The following is a 20820-nucleotide window of genomic DNA, read 5'->3' as shown; positions in this document are numbered from 1 at the left end:
TAATTACTGTCCTTGTATACATGGATGTCCCTTTATTTTATCTTAACTCCGTTTGTCATTCCTGTATGTTGGATATTGTGACAGAGTGAGCCATCTTACTATTTTGCACCTCTTTGACATATCTGGCAGCGATGACTGCGCATGCGTTGTTCTACAGGCATCCCACATGACGCCTGTTTACAACACGCCGTTATGCTTTGATGTAGTTGGTGAGTTAAATGCTGGAAAGCTCTATTTTTTGGAATATATATATATATATATTATCTTTATTAATTACAAACGGAAGTGCATTTACTGTTAGCTGTTTTAGCTTCAATGTAGCTAGCAGTTACGAGCTAACTTAGCGTAACGCTAGCTTAATTTTGCTACTGTTTGACCTGTTAGCTAGTCGCAGGTTGTGCAGCCATGTATTTGACATTTCCACGAGGAAAGGTTAGTCGGTCAGACGTGGCCAGCCTGTAAATTAAATGCGTAATATTGTAGCTGTTCAACCGCTGACTGTAACAGCAAGTTATCAGATTTAGCCTTATGGTTAGCTAGCTAGCTAGGTATCTCTAGCTAAGTTTATTATTTTTGAGTGTCTAAACCAGACTGCATTTAGAGAGATCTAAACAATGTTCGGCTATCATGTGTGCACGAACCAAATATTAATGTTTTTCAAAGAATATATTTCACCCTTTTGTTTTAAATGTAATTCAGACCAAAGGTGCTTTTATTCATCTGTTTTGGTCATGTGACCTTCATATCCAAAAATACTGTAATAGCTTTATTTACATAACACCTTTTACAAACAAAGTCACAGTGATTTGCAGTAAAAAAAAAAAATATATATATATATATATATATATATATATATATATATTTTTATATATATATATATATATATATATATATATATATATATATATATATATATATATAGGTAAGTTAAATGCATTCCAGAACTTAAGATATAACTATATCCAATAATATACATAGTTACAATAAATACCATCGGTTAAGAAAAAGCCATAATATAAAAGAAGAGAATACTTTTTTTTAATTATTTGAATAATGAAAGATTACATTAAAAATGGTCCAGCACAATTTCCCATAGTTCAAAGTGGGATGTGTTACTTAAATGTAACTGATTGTAGAAACACTGGATCTTGTGGCATTGATAAAAAAAACTGTATTTGATGTGGCTCGCTTACGATCATAGCGACACCCAGTCCGTTTAATAAGGTCAGTATTGAGCATCAGTGACGACAGCATAATTGGATCAGGTCATCCTTACAAGCAACAGTCCCAAACACAAATACATTCAGTTTACAGTTATATTAAACAGGGAAAGGCAACACATCCTCAGCTGGAACCACAGAATGTTTGACATATATATGGCTTAAAATATCAATTATCAGGAATGTTGAATCATTTCTAATAATCAACTTACTGATTAATTGTTTCGGCACAGAACATTACTCCTGAGTTTAGTATAGGCAATGCACGGATTTGACTTTTCACATTGATACAGATACCCAAACTCAGGGTACCGGCCGATACCGAGTATTGGTCCTATACCAGGCAGTGACATTCAAAGTCTGGTGTTATTCTATATTTTTCGTATTGCCAACAAATTTGATTGATTTCTTTTTAACCAAATTACCCAAAAGTAACATGGATGGTTCCCTACAACGCTCTTCGCAAGTACAGTTAATGATCACTATACTTTTGTGTAGTGTTTTTTTTTTTTTACTTTATAGCATTTGAAAAAAAATGTAAACGCTGTTCTGACTTAACTAACCTAACTTAACTTTGACATACACCAGTCTGTTTTTGGTCGAAATAATTCATAATTTCTGCTCTTGACTCAAAACGTAGGTAGAATTTCCTATAAACAAGGTTTTTCAACGGTGAATTCCAAAAATAAGTATAACACTAGTGGTAATAAGTTGGTGTAAATGCCGTGTATACAGGACTGGTGGTAGTGGACAAAAGCGTCAACAGTCAAAAAAAGGTTCAAAAACATTGAATTAATTTTTTTGTTGATGTCTGTTTAACCTTCAGCGGGGTTGTTTTTTTCAGTCTGAAGTCAGCTAATGGGCCTGTTGGGAGTCTGAGTCACTGAGTTTTAATAGAATGAGACGCGCCGACAAGAAGGACGAACCTGCAGTTTACCAACGGGTGGTGTTGAAGAACGCCTCGCCGTACCACTACTTGAAGGTCTGCCTGTAAGTCACTGTGCCGGGTTTTTATTTTTTATTTTTTAAATACTGTGTTTATTAGGGATGTAACGATACACACACACACAACTCACGATTCGATAAGATACACGCTTTTAAGTTCACGATACAATTTTCTCACGATTTCTTTTAACAGAATGAGCTGCAAATAAATGAGTGAAAAATATTCCTTTACTTATATAAACTGAGCCAAAGAACCCGACGTGTCCTCTTATCAAAAGTGAAACTGAAATTTTATTTTATCTTAAAAACAGACAGATCTCATAAAGTGGCGTATGTATGACACGCCAATTTGTATGCCATTTTGGCGTGTTATCAAGACGCATAATCGCTTTTTAGTGTGTTTATCAACGCCGTTTGGCCTCCATTGACCTACATTATGTGTGAATTATCGCTGTAGTGAGTAGTATGAAAGGAGGGTGGTTGGGGCGGATGGGTGAAACACAGGACTTTCACCCAGGAGAGCTGGGATCGCGTCCTGCGTGTGGCGTTTATCAACCGTTTTATTTTTTTTAAGCCTTCCCCAATGTTTCTTTCCTAAACCCAACAGTTTAGTTTTCCTAAGCGTGTGACGTTGGTCACGGTCATGTTTTTGTCGTTTTTTTGTGTTACTAAAGCCTTTCCCAATGTTATTTTCCTAAACCCAACCTTTTCTCGCAGTATCGCGATATGTTTACATCCGCTGTATACAGCGTAGACCTACACGTGGAGAGCTCAAAATGCGTACAGATAACACGCGCCATTTGGCTTTAGGAAAGTGGCGTGTATGTTTACGCAAAGTCATGATGCCATGTTGCTTAAAAACAAAAGTTAAATCATACAATTAAGCTTTTTTTTTTTTTTATTCCACATCAAAAAAACTAAATAAATTAGAAATAAATCACTTCAAATAAATGAACTAAGAACACGTAGTGACGTCTGAAGTGAAATCAAAAGTAGATTACGCCCTAGAATGTTTAAACATTGCATCACGATTCATTGTTTATCTCAGCCGGTTGTAATCTTTACACTTTTATATCGATTTTTAACAGATTCACGATGCATCGTTACTTCATAGTATATCATTTTTTCTTTTCTTTTTAATTGTCTTCATAAATTCTTATAACATGTTTCCATATTGATATCGTGATTCTTATCTTATGTTTTTATATATCTATATAAACGTACAGTATATTTATCCATAACATTTTTACCTAGTTCATACCAATCAATAGGGGCATCCCTAGTTTATACAAATCTGTCAATCAATACCTGTCCATTGATCCCACATTATATTTCTGTGTGTGTTCAGTGTCCTGGAGGATGACTCTACCAGACTGAGTGCAGTTGAACTGAAGCAGTTCATCGTCACAGGCCTGAACAGCCTGTACGGAGAGGTGAGGTCATCAACACGGCTGGGTGTCGACCGTACGATTCCCAAGGTGGGATCTGCTCTGACGCCGTGGGGACCCGTGAATGGAAGGCTCCAGAAAACGTCAAGCCGATTCTGAAATGATCATCTATTCAATCAACTATTTTGATAATCGCTCGATTTGGTGAAGTAGTTCTTCCAAGTTGAAAACACCAGAAATTCCTTTGTTCCAGATTTTCTTCATCTCGTGATTGCAATCTGACTTTTCACTATTTCCTTACATTTTAAAGGAAATTCTGCTTTATAAAAAAAAAAATGTATCCGCAGATTACTCAGTGGTGGGAATAATCAACTTTGCAGCCGTTTTTAATGGTAATACAGAATACGGGAAGTTTTTCTCTCCATTTATTCATTTGAATGTGCTTCAGGTGGGTGCAGCGTTGACCTTTGACCTGTTGAAGTACGACGAAGACACCCTCACTGCTCTTCTGCGTGTTTACAGCAGGTGAGTTCAGCAGCAGCACGATGGGAAGACATTTTCACTCCTCGTACACTAGAGGGGTTTTTAATTAATTGTGTGTGTGTGTGTGTGTGTGTGTGTGTGTGTGTGTGTGTGTGTGTGTGTGTGTGTGTGTGTGTGTGTGTGTGTGTGTGTGTGTGTGTGTGTGTGTGTGTGTGTGTGTGTGTGTGTTGTTTGTTTGTTTGTTTTCAGGGGTTTGGTGAAGCTGTGGAGCTCCCTGACTCTGCTGGGCTCCTACCAGAACCAGGCCTGTGCCTTCAGAGTGCTACAGGTCAGCAGACTTCACTTCAGTGTCCAAAAATGATCTTTTATAGACCTTTTTTCACGGCAGACATGTTGACATGTCATAGTAGGAAAAGCACAGGCGTATTCAAAACCATCAATGATGGCTGCATTCCACTTAGGAGAGACCCTGGTATTGTTCATGCTGACTCACTGAAATAGCTCACTGGGACACTTGATGGAATTGAGCCATCGTTAAGGTTATTAATTTCAGATGTGCTTTTCCTACTATGACAAGTCAAAATGTCTGCTGTGAAATAAGGTCCATAGGGCTGCAGCTATAGATTATTTTAGCATTCTACTGATTATTCCATCGATTAATCGAGTAAGCAGATAAGAAATACTTTTGCTTTATTAAAGAGTTATAGTAAATATACTATATATATATATTTTTTTTTTTTAAAAGCTACCTTTTTACATACCATAATATTATCTGTTGAAAAACTAAACCTACTTAGTTCAATTAAGTGCCATTTTACATTCTTTAATTAAAAAAATAAAAATAAAATCTGAAATGCTAAATCAACCTCAAACACAGGCATACATTTAAGTACTAATACATAAACATTTCCTTTTAAGTGACTTAACTTTCAGAACTACAAGTTTCAACCAAGCTCCAGCTCAGCCATAACCTTAGTAAGCCTTTACTCTCTTCTTGAAAGGCTTTTGTAGGAGGCAAAACAGGTGACCTCAGCTGCTCATCTGAACATGATCAATGCAGCTGCCATCACTCCGACTCTGTTATTTACTGAAACAGAGGGGAAATGGTAATAATTATAGGTATGTATTACCAGGCAGACACAACCAGTTGAAAGTCGGCGAAGCGTCCCTGTAAATGCTAGCGTTAATGTTACATCGTGTCAGGAGCGCTTCGTGCGAACGGATGAGTAGACTGGATGGTTTTTTTCTGCTGAGGTGCTGTAGCATCGACAGTGTGCTATTGTGTTAAGCTAATACAGAGTTGTTGTTTTTTTTTTGCAGCTTGAAATGATCCCAAACTTTTCACACTTTCTGTCGTTTTCCCCCGTCTGTCTCTTCTCCTAGCCCCGAACTAATTGCGCTCTCTTCGTCCGATTTGCAATCTGTGCCGTCAGTCTTCGCGGCACGTGTCCTTTGCAGCGTCAGCCCGTTGTGCGACAGTAATAATCCGGTACACCGTTAGTTACATTGATTAAACAAAGCTTGGCGGTGATTTTAAGTAATCCAATTAGTCAAGTTACTGGAGGAATCGTGTCAGCCCTAGATCTTTTTATGTTCCGTTACAGCCGCTGAGGGACATCGGTGTCTCAGTTCAGAGGCTTCTGCCTTTGAAGTACACAGCCTAGGATTCTCCTCTAGATGTATGGCTTTTGCTTAGAAATGCCCCCATCATGTTTTTTTTATTTAATAAATTTTTTGGCTTTTCCGCCTTTTAATTGACAGGACAGCTAGGTGAGAAAGGGGGAAGACATGCAGGAAATCGTCACAGGTCGGACTCGAACCCTGGACCGAAGTATATGTGCGCCTGCTCTAACCACTGACCCAACCCGGCCACCCCATCACGTCGTTTTTGCTGCCGATACCAATGCCGATTGTTGATGAGCCATATCAGCCGATAAATAGCTACCGATAGATGCCGATCATTTTCTTGTTGTTTAGTTTTAGCAGCTGGTATAGCTGTATTACAGTACATACCTAGGCAAAGGCATTGTTTGTTTTGTTTCTTAAAGTGAAAACACACCGGGCGCGTAAGCGCCGCGTATAGCCGTGTAGCGCAGCCATTTTCATGAGACGCGAGCTAATATGTCAAGCCAGGCAGGTAATCGCATACAGGAAGACCACAGTGCAGCTGGATACTTCACACAAATAAAACATTTCAAAATGAAACCCCTAGGTTCATGGTGATTTTGGGCTGTCTTGACTTCTCACAGTGAGACACGCAATCGGGCAAACTGATTGAGAGACTGACGGAAGGACAGAGAGTGACACACACACACACACACACACACACACACACACACACACACACACACACACACACACACACACACACACACACACAGCCACATATAGGCTACAATTACCACAGTTTTCCCCACTCATCCTGTCTCTTCCTATCGGAGAGAGAGAGCCCAAAGGAGAAGGATCGCTTTGTGACCGGCGCGGTGAAATACGCGTCTGGTACGAGTGGCCAGGCGCTCGATCAGGCGCGTATCTACGCTTACGCGTAGACTTCTGAAGCGAGTCATCCAGCGGAGTTTAACTGGCAGGTAAACCCGGGACCTCCGGGGTACTGGCGCCTTTCATCTCAATTCAATTTTATTTTATTTCAAGTGCAATATCACCATAAGACATGGTCTGAAAACACCGTACAACAGGGAATTCAGTCAAAGGTAGGATTAAAAAATACAAAAAACATACGTTAAAATCATTGTGGATACATAGGTACATAAAAGTGAAATAAAAAGTGGTACAAGGGTAAAAACAAAAGCTAGAGGAAGTCATAATGATGGTCCATAATGTTTGGGGAAAAAGAAATGTTTTGAGTCTTGATTTAAAAGTGGTGACTCTGACATACAACAGAAGGTTATTCCAGAGGCACGGTGCTTGATAGGAAAAGGCACGTTTGTCCCTAGGAATTTCTAAAAGATTGGCACCCAGGGAGCGGAGTGGTCGTGCGGGGGTGTAGGCGTTAATCAGTTCGGCTAGGTACGCATGAGGGTGCAAGGCCATTCAGCGATTGGTAGGTTAAAAGGAGGATTTTAAAATCTGCTCTGGCCTGTGTGGGTAGCCAGTGGAGTGAGGTTAAGACAGGAGTTATGTGGTCATGTCTCCTGGCCCTCGTCAGTACCCTGATCAGCTGCTGATCTGATCTCAAACGTCTCCATGCGTGTTGGTAGCTCTCGCGCCACCTGCAGAGGCCCGCGCCGCGGTGTCTTGCGCGAGTATACGCCAAAGCTTGAGACAAAGAAGACAATCTTTCTCTTGTGTCACCGTCAGGTTTCACCGTTCCTGCTCGCGCTGACGGGAAACAGTCGAGAGCTGCAGCTGGACTGAAGGAGGATGAGAATCTTCAGGACGAGTCTGACGTGGAGCGGCATCTTGAATCAACGGCGGCCGTGCCTGCCTCCTCCCTCCCGCCGGCTGCTCCACGTCGGCCAGCGGGCCTCCCTCACCAAAGCCTTCTCCTCCCGCGACGTGGAGCTGTTCGCCGAGCTGACGGGCGACACCAACCCCCTCCACCTGGACCGGGCCTACGCCAGCACCACCTCCTTTGAGACGCCCATCGTCCACGGCGTCCTCATCAACGGCCTGATCTCGGCCGTGCTCGGCACCAGGATGCCCGGCCGCGGCTGCATCTTCCTGTACCAGGAGATCCGGGGCCGCCCGCCTACCTCGCAGGGCGAGGGGTGACCCGAAGCCGAGGTCCGCAGATCAGAAGATCTGGCGTTGCCTTCGCCGCCCGTGGCTTCGTCGGGACAAGAAAGTGGTGATGGAGGGGGAGGTGATGGTGATGATGCCCGAGGAACAGCAGAAGGAGTGGAGGGAGGAGGAGGAGGAGGAGGAGGAGAGGAGGAGGAGGAGGAGAAGGAGGAGGAGGAGGAGGAGGAGAAGGAGGAGGAGAAGGAGGAGGAGAAGGAGGAGGAGGAGGAGGAGGAGGAGGAGGAGGAGGACAGAGACCAGACGCCACAGCCCCCTGATGTGACAGTTGTGTTAGTGATTTAAAAAATGGTCGCTGCAGCACCAATGTGTAGCTCGGCGTCTCCCAAGATGATTTGGTCGCAGCGGTTTTTCTAGATGATGGAATTTGCTCCATATCGGCTTCATACTGTGATTTTTGTTGTTTATTGATCACGTAGTTAAAGGCCGGCGAGAAGAAGTGCGTCGGCACAGAGCAGCTACCAGAGAGGATTTATTGTTTAGATGTTTGAATTTGTCAGAATCTGCTCTGTATTTTGTTTAATGTGGAATATTGTTGAATAAAAACTTGAAAGTCTTTTTTTTTAATGACCATTTATCTTTGAATTGATCAAATCCAAATGAACACTGCTGTACTTTGACTGTGACAAGACAAGAGTCTTGTCACAGTCAAAGTACAGCAGTGTTTCATTTTGTCTCTACTTTTGTCATGTTACCCACAGCAAGCTGGCAGTGGGTAACATGACAAAAGTAGAGGAAAAGACAGCAAATTGAACACTGCTGGACGTATTAGACTGAATGTGACTTTACTGAATCTGCTGTTTAAATTCACATGTCTGCAGGGATGTCCAAACGTGTGCCATGCAGGGCCTAAATAGGGCTAGGCGATATGGACCAAAAATCATGTCTCCGTATTCTTCAGCCAAATGGCAATACACAATAGACCTGCACCTAGAACAAGCTTATTCATAGAAAAAAGTAGATTTACCTATGTATTAACTAATAGTCAGAGTTATATCTTATCCTAGTATCGTCTTTTCTGCTCACTGCTTTTCTGAATGGCATTCGTTGTGCTGAAACGGTTTTACTTTCATCAAAACAAATGTCTTAATGTATCCTGATTTAATTAAGTGTCTGCCTTTTCTAGCTTAGGGTTGCTGCGAGGGAGCATCTACTTTTGATCTGTGAGGCCTTTTGTTGTGATGAGAGCCCAGGCTGGCTCCGAGAGAAAGACGCACCTTATCTAAAAAAACTAAATCAAAGCACGTGATGCTTTGTGGAACAGAAGTGCATTGAGCCTATGCAAATCCACTCAGACCAACTTGAGTTGAGTGTCTTCTCAGAGACTTAACCCAGCCCACACCTTTTGTTTAGCCTGTTTCCTGTAAGTCAATATATATGCATCTGGTCAGAGAGAGAATCCTACAGCTTGTTGTGAACTTCTGTTTCCACTATGCATTGAATAAAACGTATCTGAACCAGCCACAGAATTGGACCTAAGAGAACTTTTTTCTTCCACACCGCTCAGCCCTATGCAAACAGTCTGCTGGTCTTCAGTCCAACCGATCACCTAAACAGGTGATTTCACTGATGACTTTGTCTCATCTTATTTCTTCTACTTGAAGGGCTGTTAGTCAGTATGTGGACTAATTTGGATGGCACGTGTTTGGCCCTGAAATCACCTGTACTGGGAAAAAGTGTCAACATTTAGAGTGTAAAGCTGCACAACAATGAGCATATTATTACTTGATGTTGTCAAGTTCACACAGCTCAACACTATCTGCTGAGGAAGACCATGGAATGTAGTTGAAAGCTTCAGAAACAAGAAATAATTTTTTTTCCTCATCTAATCTAATTATTGTTTTTGAATTGTTTATTTCAACAACAACAACAAAAATCTCCAAAATCCATAATGGAGAGAGAGAGAGAGTCAATAATGACGTGACAGAACGGTTCCTGCTCTAGACCAGCAGGTGGCACTGACGCGCCGTGACGTGGTTTCCCAGCCTCTAATTATGACGACAAAGCAGCCTGTTGACGTCCGATCAACGGAGAACGGAACGGCGCTTCTTCCTGGTTACGAAAGCTAAAAGGTACCAGCTACTATAGTCTGCTTCTCCCGGGCTGTTGGTGTTCCTCCTGTGATCAGCGGGGCTCCGCCCAAGTGTGCTCCCCCCCAAGTGTGCTCCCCGGCGGCTTCAGCCAGTGACAGACGGACGCTCGCATCAGACTTCCACCGTTGATCCTCCCGGGATGTCTTTCCTGGAGAAGCCGGCCCCCGGCAGGCTGCTGCTGGATGACACCGTGCCCCTGACGGCGGTGATCGAAGCCAGCCAGAACCTGCAGTCCCACACGGTGAGTGTTTACTGGAAATAAACGACTCGTATCCGTCAACAATCTGCGTGCTTACGGTGTCAACCTTTCATGTGGTTCGCTGCGGGCGGACCCATGTCTCGCAGCTGGTGCGTTTTCAAATATAGTCAAGTTTTAAAGGGGGGCGTTTGAGTCAATCGCTGCGTCACCAGTTCCATTATCGGACACAGATGTAGAAGCTTTTAGTTTAGTCTCCTTTCCTGTAAATTGTTATACTAACCACAAATCACATCTGAATGCTAAAGTCAATATAGTTGTAAACCTATTACTATCATGATATCCCGTGAGTCAGTTGAGAGTATCATTTGAAGCATCGGAGTTGCACCGTAACTCCAATATCGGACGGGCAGGCAGGCAGCTGACCCTGGCTCTGTAGTGCTGTCACTGATTAAGCAATTTCCTGGAAGCTCTACTACACCCAGTAAAACAAACTGCTGATATAAAGGGATTTGAAATAGAGCATTGACACTGACTGACTAAAGGGCCAGGAGGCGAAACTATATGCCTGTAAACCCCGAGAACCGTCGTTATCTAGCTAGGCTATGGCACTTTAAAGCGAATATCATTTAAAAGTCGTATTGATTCGTCCTGACAAACGAATACGCTATCTAAAACAATATGTTTTTTTAATTTTCAATACACTGTTGTAACATGATGCTTGCACCCCCCTTCCACCAAATACCTGTAGGAAAAAAAAAAAACTAGTTCCCATTGACAGCTTTCTACTAACATTGTAGCCCATGAAGCCGGTTAGAAGTGTTGAGATTTTACGTAAACAAATGCTGCTTTCTGCAGGTTATCTCTGCCGAATCGAAGAGAGAGAGTGGTTTTGTTTGTATATAAGTTTAAATTTCTTGTTAGAAATAATTCGCGTCTGCTAAAATTCACGGAAACAGTAAACAGTCGGATTTCTAACGGAGTTTGGCGTGGCATCTTTTCCCAGAACGCAACGGTGTTGGGGTAAGCCGTTCAGCGTTACTTTGCGATGAAATGTGTACTTTGAACTCGTGATTGCAGTAAGCAACTACGTTTCAACCATGTGACTGTCAGCGACAAGGTATAGGTATCATAAAACTGGACATGTGTCCTTTGTCCGATAATGGACTTATCTGCGGTGGGTTTGTTGTTGACAGTCCGACTGGGATCAGCTGAGCTAGCCATTTAGCTTAGCATGCAAATGTCAGACATCCTACCATTGTTCATTGGTGTTGTAACCATTCATCATAACCTTATTGGAGAGACTAATACTGGTGGGTAATTATATCTCTGTAGCCTATTATATTAACCTCTTTATATACAGTCTATGCTAACCCATTACATGTATCTGTATTGGTAGTGTTTGTACAGAGTTATTGTTTTTGTTCAGTCCACTCTGGGGGTGAAAAAGCAACTTTCCTGTTATTCAGAACATCATTATTTCAGATTTCCTTGATGCTGAATCTGTCAGACCACTTTCCCGAATTTCTCAACATGTAAGCAGCTCCAAAATGAATGCAGTACTTTGAGGACAGTATTCTACACACTACAACACTGTGCTTGGGCAGGACACAGTTGACGCCTGTTTTAAGCTTCACTACACTATTATTATTACTATTATTACTATTTATATTATTATTCAATTACAATAAGCCGGAATGAAAACACATTTTTTTTTTTTTTTTTATTGATACAAACGCTTTCTTATATTTTAAACTGTTTTTTAAATGGAAGTATGTGTAAAAAGTCTCCCTTTTGAAAATAAATACTGTAAATAAGAAAGTGGTACGTCTTAGGTTTGAACAAAAGAAATTAGGATGAAAAAAGGAGCAGGACCTTTTCGGTGTGTGTGTGTGTGTGTGTGTGTGTGTGTGTGTGTGTGTGTGTGTGTGTGTGTGTGTGTGTGTGTGTGTGTGTGTGTGTGTGTGTGTGTGTGTGTGTGTGTGTGTGTGTGTGTGTGTGTGTGTGTGTGTGTGTGTGTGTGTGTGTGTGTGGATGGATGGATGGATGGATGGATGGATGGATGGATGGATGGATGGATGGATGGATGGATGGCAAATAAAGATCTAATCTCATTGTTCCTTAAATAGGGATTCCAATAGTTCAACTGAAGGTATTCTGCTGATACCAGTACTCCTATTTCCCAAGCCTTAAATCTGTATAGCTCACTATGTGGAGTTCATTGATATCAGTTACTGTATAATATGTTGAGTAACTTGAGGCCAGAGGTTACTGTGACACTAAAAACGGAGTCTGCAGCTTGCCATGACCGAATGAATGTAGCATAAACCCTAAATTATATGACGTTGACTAAGAAAATGCTTTTTAATGTTGAACGCCCGATCTACCTAATAAGGTCAGTACTGATGCTGATACCGATCCAGCGTATTGCTGCATCCCTAATGTTTGATATTTCTGTTTTTAACTGCTTCCACAAGCCCAAGACTGTGTTAGGTCAAAGGTCACCAGCTTGACCATCTCAGGTCGAGTGGAGAGCTTTGAGAACGGACCGTAGGAAGATTTATTTGTACCGCGCCTTTTTCAATATCATAAAAGTGACGTTGTTACAGTGATGTGTAATATGTACAAACCGCTGCACTGGGAGAAACGTTATAGAAATTTGCAGAAAGGCTGATGAAAGAAATCCTCAACGAGAGATTGTATTGAGTTACAGCAGGTTGACAGGAAGTGGTGTCAGGACTTGTTTACACCCTGGCTGTTTGGGAAGCTGCTCAGCTCACATGAATGAATGCCAGTCCGTCAGCAGGAATTAGACGTCAATAGGACTGAGAGGATTAGATTCAAGGAAAATTCCATGTTTACACAATGGTTCTTGTTCTCCTAATTCTGTCCATCGTTCTTGTCGGTTTATGAAAGCGTTTTATTTACTCAGCGGCGTTATCGCTGCAGAGATCTGTTATTTGGAAAGGAAACCGATAGTGAACACGCCCTAAATGTAAAACCTGTTTGATTAAGTTCCATCAGGGCCTTTCATCTGGCTATGACTCGTTTGAAACCTTATGACTTTATTTCTCACAAAATCCTGATCTTGATCAAACGTTGATACTTTTTTTTTTTTGGATGACTTTAGTATGACTTTATCTTGTAATCTTACCGGTCGACCGTGCAACTTTTAGTTTTTCTGGGTCAAAATTTTAAATTAAAACAATGTTTTGGTCGTCTTTTTCAACACTTTTGTCGTTTTCCCTCGATGTTTTGGTCAGTTTTGTCCAAGCTTTTTTGTCACTTCACACACACACACACACACACACACACACACACACACACACACACACACACACACACACACACACACACACACACACAAACACATGGTTGAAAGAAACCAACATTTCTGATATAGAAACTTTTTGAAAATGGGTCAAATTTGAATCCAAGGACCACAGGAGGGTTAACGCTGGAGTCTGTAGGGAAAGATTGTTGATATTTGAACTCTATACCCAAAGAAATCCACCCCTCCTGTCAGGGCTCCTTCTGAACATTAGCATGTGCCAGAGTTACCATCCCTCTCACTCCCACTGCCTTTCTCTTTATGCCTCCATGGCCTTTCTCCTGTCCTGTGCCTGTACGAGCAGAATAGTGTGAGCCAGAGCAGTGTATTAACACCAGATTTCTTTATCAAGCGCACACACACAGAATGGACAGCTAGCGGACCGTGAGGAGATATTCTCTGAATTTGACCAAAAAGTGTATTGGATTAAAGTCGCAGACTCCCACCTTTTTTTTTTTTTTTTATCTTCTAAAATTACAACTTTTTCAAATGATGTGACCTTTTGCCTCATAAAACTACTTTCTTTCCCTACCATTTTTTATTTATTTTTTTATATAAAATCATAATCTTACTTTTGCAATATTATAACTTTTCCAATGGAGTTGCGACTCTATCTGGAGTCACAGTTTACTTTTTCACTTTACATTTCTTATTGTGGTACATTTGATTCATTTTTAAAAAGCAGCAACAAGTGTTGTGATGGTTGCGTTCTCTCTTGTCTCCCAGGAGTACATCGTCCGAGTCCAGAGGGGCGTGTCTTCAGAAAACAGCTGGCAGGTAAATGCTCTGATCGTAATCTCGGGTGTCGGGCGGGCGCCCAATTAGAATTCACCTGGCGGAGAACACGACAACTCTGAAATACCATTCATTGTTCAGTTTTCTGGCAGAAATGATGAACAATAAAACTATCCAGGCCGGATTAACAGGCAAGTAAGGTGGTGAATTGTTTGTTTTGCAGGTGATCCGGCGTTACAGTGACTTTGATGTTCTCAACAGCAGCCTGATGGTGAGTTTAATCTTTCAGTCACACATTCAGTGTTTTAAAACATACTGATCTTAGGGATGCACAGCAGAGAAGCGTGCCATGGACATTTTGGGAATCTGACAGTAGTTCAAGCTGCTGTTCTGCTGTTGAAGGATGAAACCAGTAGTGCCAGGCGCAAATGAACGCACAGAACATCTCTTTTTAGTGTCTTTAGTGAGTGCTCACGAATGCCCAACCTTTCCCACTCCTACTGCTCACTCTCACGCTTCCTGCTAAGGTGGTGCAGTCACTCAAAACAGCGGAAGTGGGACAACCAATGAATGAGCGGGAATCGTTGTCTCGAACTGGGACTCGCCCCTCAAAAAGAATAACGAGGAAATGTCAGTGACATTTCTGTATTAACCTACCTACATACAAGTGGGATGCTTAATCAGTGCATTAAAATTGATATTTTATGGCGGTAGACCGGGCACCCCATGTACTACAGAGGCTCGGTCCTCGCTGCAGCGGCCGCAGGTTCGGGTCCGGCCTGCGGCCCTTTGCTGCTGCGTGTCATTCCCACCTCTCTCTCTTTCCCCTTTCATGTCTGAGCTGTCCTATCGAATAAAGGCCTTTTATTTTATAATTCTTTTTTTTTATAAATGTAAATGTATACATGATGACATGTACAGTAATTCATTGAAGAGATGTTTTGTGGGAAAGGCCACACTGGCTGTCAAACGTGCCTGTACTATAGCAGAGTGTCCCAGGGAAACTGGTGCCATATTTTCCAAAAAAGTATTAAAATTCTAAAAGGTTTGATACCACTTGCGTGTATCATCTTGAAGGAACCAATTCTGAGAGAAGAATTGGTCCACCCATTACTAGAAAAAACCTACTTTTCACAGCCCCCTTTAACTTTTGATCATAACAGAGAGTGGGTTTTTGATATAGATGACCCCAGAGTCCATGGGGTCAGACATGTTTAACCCTCCTGTTGTCCTCGGGTCAAATTTGACCTATTTTCAAAAAGTTTCTATATCACAAATTTGGGTTTCTTTCAACCAAATTGTCAAAAAAAATAATAAAGTTCCATACAACGGTCTTCACAAGTAAAATAATTGATCAGTTTGCTACTTTCATTGAATGTGGATGTTTTCTTCAATTTTTATAGCATTTGAAAAAAAATTGATAAAAAGAACGTTGGAAAAAAGTGACAAAAATGTGAGAAAAAGCTTCAAAAACGTCGGTGAAAAAAATCAAAAACCTCAAATAAAACGCATAAGAAATCGATAAAAACATCTGAAAAAGTGACTAAAGTGTTGAAAAAAAGACAACCAAAACATTGAAAAAAAAGTTAAAAATTTTGTCAGCGGGAAGACAACACAAGGGGTTAAAAAGATCAGTTAAAGTCCAGAGTGGTCAGAACATTGCGAATGCTCCAACAGTGGGGTGTCCATTGTATTCTCTCCTCCTGACCGCGGTAGACACAACTCACTTGGAGGCACCATTAAAATGTATGGTGATCTGCTTTGGAAAATGGGCAGCAGTAAAGTATAAGTGAAATGTAGATAGTTGGCTACAACATAAAAAGACGTAAAATGTTAAGTCCCTTGGTCCACATTTAAACACACACACACACACACACACACACACACACACACACACACACACACACACACACACACACACACACACACACACACACACACACACACACACACACACACACACACACACACACCACAGCTTCGTCTTAGCCAACCTCCTTCCTGTTTGGGAACCCTCAGTGGCGGTTCGTTACGACATGCTCCGTAGGGCTGCATGATATGAGGAAAATATGCGATACCATTGTTAAACGCCGCGATAACGATACTAGTTGCGATAAATCAACAGATAATAAAGTGTACTCGGTTCTGCATGTCTGCTGCTTTCAGTATTCTGCTAAAATACAAGAAAGTGCTTGTTGAATTTGAAACAAATGAAAGGAAATCATTTCCAACATTCTTTTATTGAACAAATTAAACATCGAATTGAATATAAATAGACACCACTTAAAAAAAAAAAAAAAGTGACCCACATTTTGGTAGTGCAGCTTTCTGCTGACATTTCCTTTCAAATAACACAAAAAAAAAAATCTCTTGAGTGTCTATCGCTATACGTTGCAGCCTTTTGCGATGTGATTATTGCGCCAGTTGATATTGCGATGCCGATTTTAAAAACGGGATACATTGTGCAGCTCTAATGCTCAAGGCTTTGCTGTTGTGTCAGCGATTTTCCCAGAAGCCTCGGCTGGACTTGTTAGAGAGCAATTTGATCGTCATCCGTGTACTGGTTAGCTATTAGTTGTGGAATGAAATATACGGTTGTACAGTCTGAAATCTCTCTAACAACTATTGGAGGGATTGCCGTGAAATCTTGTCATAGTGGCATGGTGGTTAGCACACAGCTCCCAACCTGGAGAAGTTATTGCCTGTGTGAAGTTTTATTATCTAGAAACAAGAATAGCACTAATGTTATTTTCTCTAATCTTGTCTTGGCTGGACATCCTGACCTGTTCTAATCCTGTCTGATCAAAGTGAAAATCATTTACTGCACTCGCAGCCACATTTGCTTGTTTCAAGCTATAGAAAGCTCATATTTCACTTAAATTTAATAGGGCATTTTTTGCGTTGTGCTTTTTTTGCTGTGTGCTTTTGTTAAAAGGATCGTATACCAAAAAGGTGGGTCTGAAACATTGGTTAGAATCAGTTCAGGACAGTTTCATATTGATCTTTAGCAAATCTATAAGCAATGGAAGTGCATTGTACCAGAGTGGAGCTGATCTGACTTTGTATATCAGATTGTCCTGTTTGTGACTCGTCTTATGTTCAGGTCAAGTCATCTCTGGATAACAGGAAGTTAGCAGTTTTTCTGCTGAGGTTTCCCCTGCTCATTTCCTTTTTTTTGGGGTCTCTCACTGACCCCGACCTCCCGCCAGCCCCTGATCCTCCGTCAACATGAAGCAGAGCTGTCGGGAACCTGCTTTCTGTTTGTCTCTTTTTGAATACAGAAAAAGGACAACTGTAGATAAAGGGAAAATGTAGTCAATAGTGATTAAAACAAACTGTAAATAAAAGTTTGAACAGTTCTCTCTCTCCCTCTCCCTCTCCAGGTTTGTGGCATCAGTCTCCCTCTTCCTCCAAAGAAGCTAATTGGAAACATGGACAGGGAGTTCATTGCAGAGAGACAGAGAGGACTGCAGGCCTTTCTGGACTCAATTACCCAGCATCCCTTGCTTTCCTGCTCCCTGACTGTCAAGAAGTTTCTGGACCCAAACAACTACTCTGCCAACTACACAGGTGTGTTCCCTCAACAGCTGTATTTCCACCTCAACCTCCCAGACTTTTTAGTCCCAGGAACAACTTTTTAAAGAACTGAAAATAGGGCTGGGCAATATATCGATATTATATTGATATCGTGATATGAGACTAGATATCGTCTTAGATTTTGGATATCGTAATATCGTGATATGACATAAGTGTTGTCTTTTACTGGTTTTAAAGGCTGCATTACAGTAAAGTGATGTACTTTTCTGAAATTACCAGACTGTTCTAGCTGTTCTATTATTTGCCTTTTCTCCACTTAGACATTATGTCCACATTACTGATGATTATGTATCTAAAATCTAAGTGTGAAGATATTTTGTTAAAGTACCAATTGTCAACCCTAGAATATCGCCGCTATATCGATATCGCGGTATTTGGTCAAGAATATCGTGATGTCTGATTTTCTCCCTATCGCCCAGCCCTAACTGAAAAGTTCCTTAAGCCCACGGTTGTCTGCGTTTCCACCCTGGTCTAAAAAGACCCGTAAAGATTAGACAAATTAGTCCGCTGACATGTGAAAAAAGCAACATGGGGGGGATGAGGGCTGCTGGTGGTCTCAGGGCTGAACACACTCTCCAGCCCCCAGTTCGGTGTGCCTAAAGTGTTTTAAAACAATTCAAAAATAAATTTAGAAGCGTATATGGAAGCAAATAAGAGACACAAGTCTTTGAACTTACCAGCCACTGAGTACTTAATATTGAAATATTTTACTTTGAAAACCATGTATCTGAATGTCTTTTTTTCTGAATTCACCTCTTTGAAATAAAAATATGAAAATTCTTGGTTTTGCATTTTAAAAACCTGAATTTCAATTTATATTTTCCAATGGTCACAAATTCAGATACAGCAAAAGTCAACTTTCAGAATTTCCGAAAATAGATTCAGGTTGCTTAAATTTGATTGGTCAAAATCAGATCGAACAATTCAAGTTGAACATTCACATAGTAACATCCGGGCTACGCGGGATAGCCGAGGCAATCGAGCCTGCATGCAATCAAAACGGATTTCTGGCCTATCAGAGCCCGGTCTGTGAGTCATGTGATCCAAGAAAGCCTGTGCTCTGATAGACCAGGGCTACGTTTATCCCCGACAAAATGTAGCAACACGTTTTTTTTTTTAAACTGTAGCAGGGGTGCGTTGAACACCCTGTGGCTTTTTATCACCACGAGTTTCCAGACACCCCGACCAAACGAGAGAAAAAACAACTCAAAGCCCGTTGCACACAGTTTCACACCATTCCGAGGAAACATTATCTATCTATTATTTGCTTCCATAAGGGCACTTCTTAATTAATCAACTGGGTTTCAGTAGATCCATAAATAAACTAGAAGGGCACTCAGAGAGCACCGACCTCCGCTAAGGCATGCCCTATCTCATGATCTTATTGCAGTTTGAACTTGAATCGTAATTCGAATGTGACTCGATTTTTTTTGCACACCCCTTATTATAAATAAAAGGAGGTCATTATGAATAAAAATTGTTTATTATGTTTGTATTATTTGGACATATCTGGGGACACATAACATTTTGACCAGGATAGCTGTATGTATATGAACATGATATTATGTTTGAGGATTTTGGTGGGTTTAAATGGACATAAATGCCCAGTCAACATGGACATCAATAGGCGAAAACAGTGTGACCCCTCATGTATAAATGATCTTTGTCTGTTTTCAAAAAAAAAAAAACGTTTGCTTTATACGCTTATTAAAGTGTTGTGTCTGTCTGTGTCTCAGAGATCGCCCTGCAGCAGGTCTCCATGTTCTTCAGGTCGGACCTGAAGTGGGAGGTCCTGGAGCCTCTCAAAGACATCGGTAAGACTCTGAACCTGAGATTGAGAATTGGTAACATGAGAACTGTACGTATGCAACTTGAAATGGGATTTGATTTTTGAAAATACTCAAAGTACAAGAAACGCAACACACAGTAACGATAGTAAATGTAGTGTGTTACTTCCACCCCCGGTCGTGGCTAACAGCCTGCTTCTTGAATAACAGAATGACAGGTTGCTTAACTCTTGCGTAGTGCTGCTGGTGGCTTCATTGCTCAAAGGAGAATGCCGTAACAGCCACAGGTTGAGGATTTTTATAGCTTCAGTATTTTCGATACTATCAAATGTATAGTTAACAGATATCGTATCATTTTAAAAGCTTGGTATTGAAAATGTATCCAAGTATCCAGGGGTGTAGTACAAAAATCTGCGCCCTGTAGAAAGGCATTCTCTATGGGGCCCCTCCCCGCACCCACAGCTTTTCATTCTTGCATCTTTTTGGGCCCTCCTCACATGAGGACCCTGGGTACTCAGTCCCCTCCCCAGTCCGACACCCCTGCAAGTATCACTACTTTCGACAACCTTAGTTTAAACTAGTTACTGTTTAGCATTTAGCTACACTATTATTGTAACCGCAGCACACTTAGACAAAAGTCATAAAGTGAGCTCTTATAAGCTACAGGTCATATCAGACCAAGTCAGGCTGTAGCTGCAAACAAAAGTGTTTTTAGTGCTTTTATTAACGTTACTTGGAAGAGGAAGAACGTGTTCCTCTTCCCTCAAGAGGTTCATAGTGTTGCTTTTAAAATAATGCAGTGTATTTAAATAAATGTTGCATTCTCTGACATTTTAATTCTTATTGTTACAAATGAAGTGACATTCTGTTTGTTTTTCAGGCTGGAGGATCAGGAAGAAATACTTTTTAATCAAAAATAAAGAGCAGCCCAAGGAGATGTATCTGCTGAGCTGGGTGAGTACATCAGTTCTGCTTAGTGGCATCAATTTTTAGTGATCAGATAAAAATGCAGTTGTATGTGCAGTTCTCTCAGCACATACAGTAGATTAACCCATAAATGGAATACAAGTGTGCAGCATCAGGCTTTTTTATTCTATTAAATCATGAGTTAGGATCACATTCTATACAAAGTTTCAAATGTGCATGTTGTGCATGTAAATTATTATAGTATATGGTTAATGTTTCTTCAAATGCAAAAAAAAAAAAAAAAAAAACATTTGGCAAATCTAAATCTGTGACACATTTCAGTAGGAAGGACTTTTATGGAGCAGTGACTAAGTTCAGAG

General features: G+C 41.0%; 3 protein-coding genes across 6 annotated transcripts in view; all 3 read left to right on the top strand.

Annotated features, from left to right (window-relative positions):
• The first annotated feature begins 102 nt into the window (after positions 1-102).
• On the top strand, positions 103-7490 carry rpp14 (ribonuclease P/MRP 14 subunit). The gene is made up of 6 exons (XM_039798770.1): positions 103-209; positions 2065-2210; positions 3514-3598; positions 4002-4078; positions 4286-4364; positions 7355-7490. Exons 2-6 carry the CDS (start codon positions 2119-2121, stop codon positions 7409-7411), a joined length of 390 nt encoding a protein of 129 aa, XP_039654704.1. The 5' UTR covers positions 103-209; positions 2065-2118; the 3' UTR covers positions 7412-7490.
• LOC120556842 (hydroxyacyl-thioester dehydratase type 2, mitochondrial-like) lies at positions 7410-7916 on the top strand (the record flags this gene model as incomplete). Its single annotated transcript, XM_039796619.1, is given in 2 exon segments — positions 7410-7830; positions 7832-7916. Coding segments are annotated over 2 exon segments (498 nt in total), but the record flags the coding sequence as incomplete, so codon positions are not given.
• Positions 7917-9800: 1884 nt separating this feature from the next.
• Positions 9801-20820, top strand: part of pxk (PX domain containing serine/threonine kinase) — a 33993-nt gene continuing 22973 nt past the window's right edge. For 2 of the 4 annotated variants that reach the window (XM_039796655.1, XM_039796654.1), the window contains exons 1-6: positions 9801-10129; positions 14142-14192; positions 14374-14421; positions 17534-17720; positions 19484-19561; positions 20415-20488. In XM_039796655.1, the coding sequence (XP_039652589.1) occupies positions 10028-10129; positions 14142-14192; positions 14374-14421; positions 17534-17720; positions 19484-19561; positions 20415-20488 (540 nt within the window). In that variant the 5' untranslated portion in view covers positions 9801-10027. The remainder of the gene's footprint in view (positions 10130-14141; positions 14193-14373; positions 14422-17533; positions 17721-19483; positions 19562-20414; positions 20489-20820) is intronic. The other 2 variants (XM_039796653.1, XM_039796656.1) reach the window with 1 other exon arrangement.

Source organism: Perca fluviatilis, chromosome 4 (genome assembly GCF_010015445.1).
Source record: "Perca fluviatilis chromosome 4, GENO_Pfluv_1.0, whole genome shotgun sequence".
NCBI classification, from domain to species: Eukaryota; Metazoa; Chordata; class Actinopteri; order Perciformes; family Percidae; genus Perca; species Perca fluviatilis.
This window is presented reverse-complemented; position numbering and strand designations above follow the sequence as displayed.